Source organism: Mustela nivalis, assembly GCF_964662115.1.
Source record: "Mustela nivalis genome assembly, chromosome: 18".
NCBI classification, from domain to species: Eukaryota; Metazoa; Chordata; class Mammalia; order Carnivora; family Mustelidae; genus Mustela; species Mustela nivalis.
Genome location: NC_139037.1, coordinates 50,211,534 through 50,222,690, shown reverse-complemented (window position 1 = coordinate 50,222,690; position 11,157 = coordinate 50,211,534). Strand labels below are relative to the sequence as shown.

The 11,157-nt window shown below is 50.2% G+C and overlaps 1 protein-coding gene across 4 annotated transcripts in view; it reads left to right on the top strand.

Moving 5' to 3' along the window:
* TSEN34 (tRNA splicing endonuclease subunit 34) overlaps positions 1-5,240 on the top strand; it is a 5,906-nt gene extending 666 nt beyond the window's left edge. The window contains exons 1-5 of one of the 4 annotated variants that reach the window (XM_082709916.1): positions 1-69; positions 747-993; positions 1,223-1,466; positions 1,618-1,875; positions 4,742-5,240. In XM_082709916.1, the coding sequence (XP_082566042.1) occupies positions 751-993; positions 1,223-1,466; positions 1,618-1,875; positions 4,742-4,929 (933 nt within the window). In that variant the 5' untranslated portion in view covers positions 1-69; positions 747-750 and the 3' untranslated portion in view covers positions 4,930-5,240. Of the gene's footprint in view, positions 131-454; positions 610-746; positions 994-1,222; positions 1,467-1,617; positions 1,876-4,741 lie in introns of those variants that run through there. The other 3 variants (XM_082709915.1, XM_082709918.1, XM_082709917.1) reach the window with 3 other exon arrangements.
* The last annotated feature ends 5,917 nt before the right edge of the window (positions 5,241-11,157 follow it).

The window sequence follows — 11,157 nt, the reverse complement described above, 5'->3', positions numbered from 1 at the left end:
GGAGGAAGCGGCGCGTGGCGCGCTACGTAGGGGGAGGCTCCGCCGGGAGTGAGAGCTGGTGTTTACGAGGTGACTGACTTGTTCTGTCGGAGGACGGTGCGGCATTCTGAGGGGAGCGCTCGCGAAGGGGGTGAGCCAGCCCAAGCGGGGAACGGACAGCTGGTGTTCAGTAGGAGGAGCCTCCGGCTGTGGGGTTCGCTCAGAGGGGCGGGTACTCCCCTACCGGGAGCTCTTGCGGCCGGAGGGGGCGGGGCCTGGCTGCGGGGTTGACGGGAGCCGAGGGCGCCCGAACCCCGAGCCGCCGGCCTTCGGGAGGGGGCGGGGCTGCGAGTTCGGCCGAGCCGAGAGGTCCGGGCGGGGGTGGGGCTTCCACGGTGGGCGTCTGACACCGCGCGAGGAAGTTCTGAGGCCACGCCTCGGTGGTTTGGAAAGGGGAGGGGCCCAGTTTCGAGTCACTCGAAGGGGGCGTGGCCCCCCACTAAGGGAGGCTTCTCTCGGAGCCGAGAAGGCGTGATGGCCGGAAAGCTGACCTCAGGGTCGGGGGGGGGCCCAGCGGCGCCCTAGCGACTCGGCGCCCAAGGGGCGGGGCCCGGCCTGGAGAATCGGCAGGTGGCGAACGCGGCCCGGGCAAGGCTCCACCCTCCAGGCTCAGGGGCGGGACCTCGCTGAGACCCTCCACTCCCCACCCCACCCCAGGCGGTGGGAGCGCTGTGTAGGTGACCGCTGTGCTCCCCTGGCTTCCGCAGGAGGATGCTGGTGGTGGAGGTCGCGAACGGCCGCTCCCTGGTATGGGGGGCCGAGGCGGTGCAGGCACTGCGGGAGCGTCTGGGAGTGGGGGGCCGCACGGTGGGCGCCCTGCCCCGCGGGCCCCGCCAGAACTCCCGCCTGGGCCTCCCGCTGCTGCTGATGCCCGAAGAGGCGCGGCTTCTGGCCGAGATCGGCGCCGTGACCCTGGTCAGCGCCCCGCGCCCGGATCCGCGGCAACACGGCCTGGTAAGGGGCGGGCCAGGGACGCGAACGCCCTGGACCTGCGGAAGTAGACTCGGGGTCTCTGAGGTGGGAGGGCTTCTGGGTGCCCTGGATTCTGGAATAGTGTGCATGCAGGACACTAGGATCCCCGGGTTCGGGCTTTGGGGTTGGAAGGAGTCAGGGAGTCGGGGTTCCTGGCTTCCTAAGGCGGGGCAGACTTGGATCCTGGCATTCCCGCCGGCTTACTTCTCAGGCTCTGGCATCCTTCAAACGCCAGCAAGAACAGGGCTTCCAGGAGCAAAGCGCCCTGGCAGCTGAGGCCCGCGAGACTCGTCGTCAAGAGCTCCTAGAGAAGATTGCCGAGGGCCAGGCTGCGAAGAAGCAGAAGCTGGAACAGGAGTCAGGGGTCAGCGAGAGCCAGGGGGCCGGTGTGAACCCGGCTGCCGCACAGAGTGAAGCCAGCGCTAGCCAGGCTCCTGCGGAGCCCGAGGAAGCAGGTGAGGGTGGGAGTGGAGTCCAGGCGCCAGTGGAAGGAGGTGGGAGATCTTTGGGGAATCTTGGGCGGGAATCTCGGGACTGGAACTCTCTGGGGGATGCGAAGACCCTGTCCTTGGATTCACCACACTCTCCTGCGTTCACCGCCCCCAGGTTCCTCTTCTCCCCAGCCAGGGCCTTCAAATGAGGTGGCCCCCTTGCCCAGGTCCGCTCTGCTGGTCCAGCTGGCCACTGCTAGGCCTCGGCCCATCAAGGCAAGGCCCCTGGATTGGCGTGTCCAGTCCAAAGACTGGCCTCATGCTGGCCGTCCTGCCCATGAGCTCCGCTACAGCATCTACAGAGACCTGTGGGAGCGAGGCTTCTTCCTCAGTGCTGCTGGCAAGTTCGGGGGTGACTTCCTGGTCTATCCTGGTGAGTTTTGTTGGGACCTCCTGTTGCTGCCCCTTTTTTGACAAGCCCCCGACCCTCTCCATTTTCCTTTTTTGTCTTTTCTCAGCCTCCGAAACCCATAGAAGGACAGCCACACTTGGGAACCCAAGCCCATTTGGAGGGCAATTTAGCAAATCTGATTAAGCACTTTCTTTGATCCAGAGGTTTCACTTAGGGACACCTAGCTACGTGCACAGAACATATAGGAAATCGTCGTTGCAGGATTCTTTACAGTAGCGAAATATTAGCGAGCAGCCAGAGTGATTGTTAATAGGTTAGTGGTTACTTACTGGTGTTAGTTGTAAAAGATTAATGTAGGTCCACGTACATTTATGAAAAAATGACCAAAGGGGGAAGGAAAAAAAAAACTACGTGTCGAAAACAGGTATGGTAAATAGTGAATCGTGTTTTATGTTGTCACGGAGTTATATACACATTATTTAAATAACCTTAAAAATCATGGCTTGCAGGGCCCTTGGCGGGCTCAGTCGGGGCAGTATGCTACTCTTGATCTCAGGGTTGTAGGTTCAAGCCCCATGCTGGGTGTAGAGATTACTTAAAGAAAATTATGTGGCTCGAGTGAAAGAACATGAGAAGAACTTAAAATAGATTATTGACTAGAAAGCAAGTAGCAAATGGAAAAAGGCCTGAAGGGACGTACTCCAGCCCAAGTACAGCGGTTACCTCTGGGAGGGAATTTGCATCAGGTGTAGGTAAAGGAGATTTTCAGTGTACCAGGTAATTTTTGAATTTGTAGTATGAGTGCCTTTACTGTCTAACTAAAAGGTTAAAAAAGTAAGTCTACAAGAAATCGCCTTTTTTGTTCCTCCTGAGAACACCAGCAGATAGAAGCACCAGGTGAGTAGTCAGATTTTATCTGTTGGCTGGAGACCGAAGGAGTGTCCTGTGGATGAGCCACGACACAAGCCTTCGTGTCTTCTCAGACCAAACACTCAACTGAGGGACTGACTCAGGAGCTTGAGAGCAGTTCACCGCCCCGTGCTCTGCAGATGACCACACGGTCATACCTTGCTACTGTTTTTCTGTATGTGAAAGACTATTTTGGTTTTGAAAATGAATGTTGGACTCACGAAACATATGGATACTGATATCTAGTTCTTTTCTAAGCTTTCAGGTTAATTTACAAATCTTTTTTTCCAATCTAGCAGATTTTAAGGGGACTGTTAGTCCGCGTTTGATCCCACTCGTGAAAGGAGTTACATAATTTTCAATGTTATAAGCTGTATTTAAAATTTTTTAAAAAGATTTTATTTGTTTATTAGATAGCACAAGCAGGGGGAGCGGCAGGCAGAGGGAAAGGGAGAAGGAGGCTCCGCACTGAGCAGGGAGCCCAATATGGGACTCGATCCCAGGACCCTGAGATCATGACCTGAGCCAAAGGCAGACACTTAGCGGACTGAGCCACCCAGGCACCCTTGTATTTTAAATTTTAATATGATTATTTTCCTCTTTAAGTTGTATGGTGTCCTCATTATGGAACTTGTCAAAAATTCAGATTTAATAAGTTCTAAATGGGGTGAGTTTTAAGTTTATATGTTCTAATACTGTCAGTATGCTTACTAAATTAAAACATTCCAGTTAAAACAAGGTTAAATCTACCAGTAACTCAAATCACACATCTGCAACCAAACTGCACGGCTGACCTGTTAGTTCTAATGGGTCAATATTTCTAAAACAATACATACTCAGTAAACGTGATGTACGTAGAATCCTTGCGCCTTTAAGATGAAAATATTCAAGGACTGAGGCCATCGCCTGTCTCTAACAGTAAAGGTGTCTGAACTTAAAAGGCACTAAGCCTCCCGGAACGGTTCCAGGGAACCTTCTCACATATTCCGATGCTTCCTCCTGAGCGGGCAGAGGTGTCCCAGCGACGCCCGGCTCCTGGCTCCCGGCTGGACACCCAGCGGACGGTCCTCTCAGATGGGACACCTCACCACCCTGCCCTTGTCGATGTTCACTCCTGGCACTTACCAACCTCTGACTGGGGCCCGACTCCAGCTCCTGCTCTGCTTGGTCATTTACCTAATCGGGGGGCAGACCGCCACCCAGGTTTTAAAGGGAAAGCTACTGGGAGGCGGCCCTGGCCATTTGTTCCATATGGCCTGTGGCAGAGGTGAGCCCTTGTAACGTGGCCGACAAACCTGCAAGTATTTACTGTCGGGCCCTTTTCTGGAACGTCTTCATCACCCATCTGTTCATTACTCCATCATATTGTAAATTCTTCCGGTGGTCGGTTAGAGTCACTTCTCCTTGGACCTGACATCCTGTGTACTCCTCGTGGCTTTGATGGACTTCGTGGTCCTGGTGCTTATGTCACGACAATGATCTATTCATTGTTTTTGTATCTTTTTTTTTGTTTTGTATTTGTATCATTTTGTATCGTTTTTGTATATTTGTATATTTGTTTTGTATTGTTTTTTTAAACACGATCATGCTGTATGTGTGTGACGGCTTGATCGCTGTATGTGTGTGACGGCTTGCCCCGAGTGTATCCTGGACCTCCCCACCCGGATACATTCTTGTCATTTTAACAGCTGGTCTTGTGGCGAGACCATGAACTTAGCAAGTTCGTGGTTTGGTTGTCTCCCTTTCTTAGCGGTTTAGCGGTTGTAAATGGTAACAGGGTGAACATCTTCATAGGTATATCTTGGTACTGTTATCCTTATAAGTAAAAAATTCCAAGAAGTGGAATTGCTGGGTCCAAGAATAGCTATTTTGAAATATTCATAGTGATTACTAAGCTGATTCCTGTCTCTGTGTGCACGTTCCGGTGTCTTCCAGCGCTGTGTCACTGGGACCTTCTGTGTGTCTGTCTTTCACCCAGGTGACCCACTTCGTTTCCACGCCCACTACATTGCTCAGTGCTGGGCTCCGGGGGACCCCATTCCACTGCAGGACCTGGTTTCCGCTGGCCGCCTGGGAACCAGCGTCAGAAAGACGCTGCTGCTCTGTTCTCCTCAGCCTGATGGTAAGGTGGTCTACACGTCCCTGCAGTGGGCCAGCCTGCAGTGAGTGACTCCAGAGACCCTGGGGATGTGGCTGCATCTGTGGACAGAGCCTTTCTGGGTGGTCCCAAGCTCATCTCTGCATATGGGAGGCTGCGAACCCTCCTGCCTCTCTCTGCAGTTAGGTTTTGAATCCAGATCGAGAAACACTACATCCTCCTTCTTTCCCTCCCCGTTTCAAAGCACTTACTGGCTGTGATGTTTTGTAGTTCCTGTTTCCACAGTGTGAGCTTCTTGAGGGTAAAGACTGGGTTTGACTCATCTCCAGTTTCTACAGGGCTTAGGTCTCAAGAGAGCTCAGTAAACTTGTTGAATAAACGCGGAGTCTGTGATTTGAATCCGGGCAACAGTCCTGGGAAGTGTGGGTGTTTGCATTTGCTTATACAGATGAGGGAAAGGCCTGGAGGAGGTCAGCCTCTAGGAGGTAGCCCGCTGGGCTGGGACTTAAAACCTGGTCTTTCTGAGTCCAAGGTCTGCGCTCTTCCCCCTACACTAAACTTCCTTTTGAGAAGACCTTCACGAAGCGTTTCAGGTGCACATAAAGGCATAAATCAAAGTAACATGTGAAGAGAAGAAGAACATGAGTGTTGCACTTTCCGGACAGGTTCGGGTTGGGGAGGGGAAGGTCAGGAAGGACTCGTGGGGCTGGTGGAATGCGGGTGGTGTTCTTTTTCTTGGCCTGGGTGGTGTTTATTCAGGTGTGTAGAATTATACTTTATACCATACATTTATGATCCAGGTCTTTTTTTATACATATATTCTATTAAAAGCTGAAACACATGAATAAAACACACATTTGTGAGATGATTCATATAGCTGCCTTTCTGCTTAAGAAATTACTTGAATGTTATCAGTACCCACTTCCAGTATTTATATGTCTATTTTTAAAATGTGTGATTTCGTCCCATAGATTTCGTTACTGAAACACTGTCACGCGGTCATGATTCTGGGGCTGAAAGCATCTATCTCTGGTTTCCCAATTTCTGTGGTGCCTGTTCCTTCTTTCTTTCCTACCCTTTTCAGTAAACAGATTTGCTCGAACCTCAATTTCCTATAAGCTTAGATTAATTTAAAACAGGACACCAACCCCTGCCCAGTTAACACTGTTCTTTGGGCTTCCTTGGTAACTGTCTTGTAAATATGTTCTCCAAGCTCTCTCTTCTTTGCAACAGAGTTCTTAACTGACTCAGTACTCAGTATCTCTGTCTTGAGTCTTCCCTTAAAAAATTCCTCATTAAAAAACTTGTGGATGGGGGGTTCCTGGGTGGTTCAGTCGGTTAAATGTCTGCCTTTGGCTCAGGTCATGGTCTTGGGGTCCTGGGATGAAGCCCCACATTGGTCTCCCTGCTTGGCAGAGAGTAGGCATCTCCTTCTATGCTCTCTCCCTCTCTTGCTTTCTCTCAAAAAATAAAATCTTTAAAAAGAAAAGAAAACAAAAAGATGTTGTGGGTGCCTGGTGGGCTCAGTCAGTGGAGCATGTGACTCTTGATCTCAGGGTCGTAAGTTTGAATCCCATGTTGGGTCTAGAGCTTACTTTAAAAAAAAAAAAAACACCAAAAACAAAACAAAACAAACAAACTCAAAAGGACACCCACATGCACACAAAAAAAGGGCACCTGGGTGGCTCAGTCAGTTAAGCATCTGCCTTCAGCTCAGGTCATGATCCCAGGGTCCTGGGATTGAGCCCAGCATCGGAGCAGGGATCCTGCTTCTCCCTCTCCCTTTGCCCTCCCCCTGCTCATGAGCTCTCACCCTCTCTCTCCTCAAATAAATAAAATCTTTAAAAAAAAAATACAGATACAAACTTTACACTCTTTACAAAAATTAACTCAAAATGCATCATAGGGGACGCCTGGGTGGCTCAGTTGGTTAAGCAGCTGCCTTCGGCTCAGGTCATGATCCCAGCGTCCTGGGATGGAGTCCCACATCCGGCTCCTTGCTCAGCAGGGAGCCTGCTTCTCCCTCTGCCTCTGCCTGCCACTCTGTCTGCCTGTGCTCCCTCTCTCCCCCTCCCCGATAAATAAATAAAATCTTTAAAAAAATGCATCATAGGTCTCAGTATAAAATGTAGGGCTATTCAACTCATGGGAGATAATAGAAAACCTAGCAGACCATGGGTGTGGCAATGACACTTCAGACACACCACCAAAGGTGGGGCCAATGAGAGAATTGATCAGCTGGACTTCATTAAAATGAAACACAGAACATATTGCAAAAGAACTGATAAAGGATTGCTGTCCAAAAAAATATAAATCATTCTTTTTTTTTTTAAATGATTTTATTTATTTAACAGAGAGAGATCACAAGTAGAGAGAGGAAGGAGCAGGCTCCCTGCCTAGCAGAGAGCCTGATGCGGGACTCAATCCCAGGATCCTGAGATCGTGACCTGAGCTAAAAAATATAAATCATTCTTAAAACTCAACAACAGGAAACAGTCTGACCAGGGGCACTTGAATGGCTTAGTTGGTTAAGCACTCAACTCTTTTTTAATTTTTTTTTTTTGTAAGAAGGCTCCATGCATGGAGCCCAATACAGGGCTGAACTCACAAACCTGAGGTCAAGACCTGAGCTGAGATCAAGAGTGAGAAGCCCAACTGTCTCAGCCACCCAGGCGCCCCCTAAGTATCTGATTCTTGATCTCAGCTCACCTCTTGATCTCAAGGTCACGAGTTCAAGCTTCACGTTGGGCTCCATGCTGAGCATGGAGCCTACTTAAGAACAAAACAAGAACCTAACCCCCCAACCCCCAGAATAGGCCTAAAACCTTAACAGACACCTCACAGAAGGAGTTCTACTGACGGCACGTGAGCACATGAAAAGTTGCTCCATATCCTGTGCCATCCGAGACATGCAAAGGGAAGCAACAATAAGATACAACTATATACCTATCAGAATGGCCAAAATCCAGAACACTGACACCACCAAATATTGGGGAGCTGTGGAGCAACAGGGGCCCTCGTTCTTTGTGGTGGGAACACAGAACGATACAGCCACTTGGGAAGACAGTCTGGAGATTTCTTTGTTTTGTTTTTGTTTTATAGTTTTGTTCAATTTATTTATTTTTTTTTAAAGATTTTATTTATTTATTTGACAGAGATCACAAGCAGGCAGAGAGGCAGGCAGAGAGAGGGGGCAAGCAGGCTCCCCCTCTAGCTGAGAGCCCAATGCAGGGCTTGACCCCAGGACCCTGACCTGAGCTGAAGGCAGAGGCTTTAACCCACTGAGCCACCCAGGCACCCCAGTTGGTGCGACTGTCTCCAGCAAGGATGTTCCTTGGTATTGACCTAAAGGAACTGAATATGTAGGACCCCACAAAACCCTGCACGTGGATGTTTGCAACAGCACCGCTCATCATGGCCAGAACCTGCACACAACCAAGATGTCCGTCATAGATGGCGGACTAAGCCAGCTGGCCTGTCCAGACAACGGGGTGTCCTTCAGTGCTGGAGAGCCAGAATATCAAGCCACAAGAAGACATGGAGGAGCCTCAAACGGACATTACGACGCGAAAGCAGACCATCTGAAAAGGCTGAATGCTGTATGATTCCAACTGTAGGATGTTCTGGAACAGGCACAACTGGAGACAGTAAAACAATGAACGATTGCTGGAGGTTGGGGGGGTGGGACAAACAGGAGGAGCACAGATTCGTAGGCCAGTGAAACGACTCCGTGTAAGACCGTAGTGGTGGATACGGGTCACTGGACAACTGTCCGAACCCACAGTGTGCCATCACAAGTGGCCGCTACACAAGCTGTGCACTTTGCTGATGACCATTGATAGAGGCTCATCAGTGGTGACAAATGCAGCCTCTGGTGGGGGATGTCAATAGTGGGTAAACCGGGCATGAGTGGGGTTGGGGTGCAAGGGAAATCTCTGTGTCTTCCTCTCAATTTTGCCATGAGCCTAAACTTGTCTAAAAAACTCCTGTGGGGGCGCCTGCATGGCTCAGTGGGTTAAAGACTCTGCCTTTGGCTCAGGACATGATCTCAGGGTCCTGGGATTGAGCCCCGCATCGGGCTCTCTGCTCAGTGGGAAGCCTGCTTCACCCTCTCTCTCTGCCTGCCTCTCTGCCTACTTGTGATCTCTGTCAAATAAATAAATAAAAATCTAAAAAAACAAAAACAAAAACAAAACCAACACCCTATGCGTGCCACCTTCCGAACACTGTAGACCCATATCTGACCACTCCACCTTCATGGCCAACATGTGGGCAGAAGTGACATTATTCACAGGGAGGATTGCAGTAGCTTCCGGGCTCCTCACCTCCTCAGATTCCATCGTTGCCCCCGTATCCTCTGTTTTCACAGAATGACCCATCATGTGGGTCAGACGATGTCCCTTTTCCTCAGAACTCTCCAGCAGTTTCCCATCTCAAAGTAAAAGCAAAGGGTCCATGTTGTCTGTTCCCTGTCCCCATCTGCATCTCTTATCCATGCTTATGCTGCCCCTATCGCTCTACCTGGAAGGCTCTTCCCCTAGTGGCTGCATGGTCTTGTCCCCCACTGCCCACTGGGCTTTCCTGCAATGTCACCTCCTCAGGCCTTCCGTGGTAACCCTACCTTAAAATTTAACAGCCTTCCTGGATGCCCCTTCTCTCTTGGTATATTTGCCTTACCGTTTATCACTAGTGTGATTTATAATGAGAAATTTGCATTGGGCCTTCATCCCCATTCCTGGCTCAGACCTCCTAACAGGCTCGCAATTTCCTGCAATTTCCTAAGAGCCATAAAGGAGTCGATATTCCTAACAAAGCCCTTTCAACCACACCTGGGTTTATATTAATGAGATGACCCCCTGGGAGGGGAGAGGAGCTGAAGGTTGGGTCACTCATGAATTGCCAGGGATGTAATTGTGGATGTAATAAAGCCACCATACAAACCCCCAAGAATGGGATTTGAGAGCTTCTGGGTGGATGAATATGTGGAGATGGGGAGAGAGTGGCCTCCTTGGAGAGGACACGGAAGCTCTGTGCCCTCTCCCCATGCCTGGCTCTAGGCAGCTCTCCCATCTGCTCTTCCTGAGTTACATTCTCCCTTAATAAACCAGTGATCAGGGAGATAAAATGCTCCTCCGAGTTCTTTGAGCTGCTCTAGCAAATTAATGAATTGGAGGAGGGGTTTGTGAGAAAATTCAGTCTGGAGATGATGCATATAGTTAGCTTTTCGTATATTCAACAATTTAGTGACTATCGACTACAGCTGAACCTGACGCAGATAAGTAGAACAGGTGAGGCCCTGCCCTCCTATAACCTTTTCGTCTGGGAGCTAATCTACAAACAAGAGAACAGAAATGGGGGCGCCTGGGTGGCTCAGTGGGTTAAGCCTCTGCCTTCGGCTCAGGTCTTGATCTCAGGGTCCTGGATCGAGCCCTGCATTTGGGCTCTCTGCTCAGCAGGGAGCCTGCTTCCTCCTCTCTCTCTGCCTGCCTCTCTGCCTACTTGTGATCTCTGTCTGTCAAATAAATAAATAAAATCTTAAAAAAAAAAAAAAGAGAACAGAAATGAACTGGGTAGCTGGGAAGACCTTGCAGTACCTGGTGACAGTAACAGGATAGCGTGGGCACAACCCCATTTCACAGAGGAGGACGCGGGCGCAGAGAATGGTGGAGAAACGTGTCCAAGGGATTTGGGTGAGCAAGCGGCTGCAGGTTTCAACCCAGGCATCTGGCTAGAGTGGAGCTGCCTCCAAGGAGGGGACTCTGCCCGCTATGAGCACAGAGCACCAAGCAGCGCTGAAGAGGGCAGCTATGGGGCCAGGCTGTCCCAGCTCCAACCTTGGCCTGACCTTCTTTGTTAAGAGACTGCACGGGCAAACAGATGATGGCCACACCAGCTACGAAGATAGGATTCTGACCCACAGCCTACAACAACGTGCCCAGGAGGCCAGCCTGCCACCTCTAGTAGCAGGGCGGGAAGCCACATGATACCCTTGTAACAATAGGTCCAAACTGGCTTGACTAATAGCAGACGGCTTTCCTAATTTTTGTCCCTGGCTCTAATTTAAGACCATCAAGAGAAAGCCAAGTATGCTCCCCTAACTGATAACGCAGGACAACGCCTTATAGTGAGGCTGCCTCCAGCTCCCCAGGGCACATTGGCTCTGGTCAAGGTTCGAGGGCAGCTTTCCAAGGCTTCCACTATAGGCTTGCCCCCTCCTCCACCCATCTTTAAGTTCCTGCCATAATAGCCTCCTTTAAAAAAAAAAAATTCTATTTATTTATTTATTTTTAAAGATT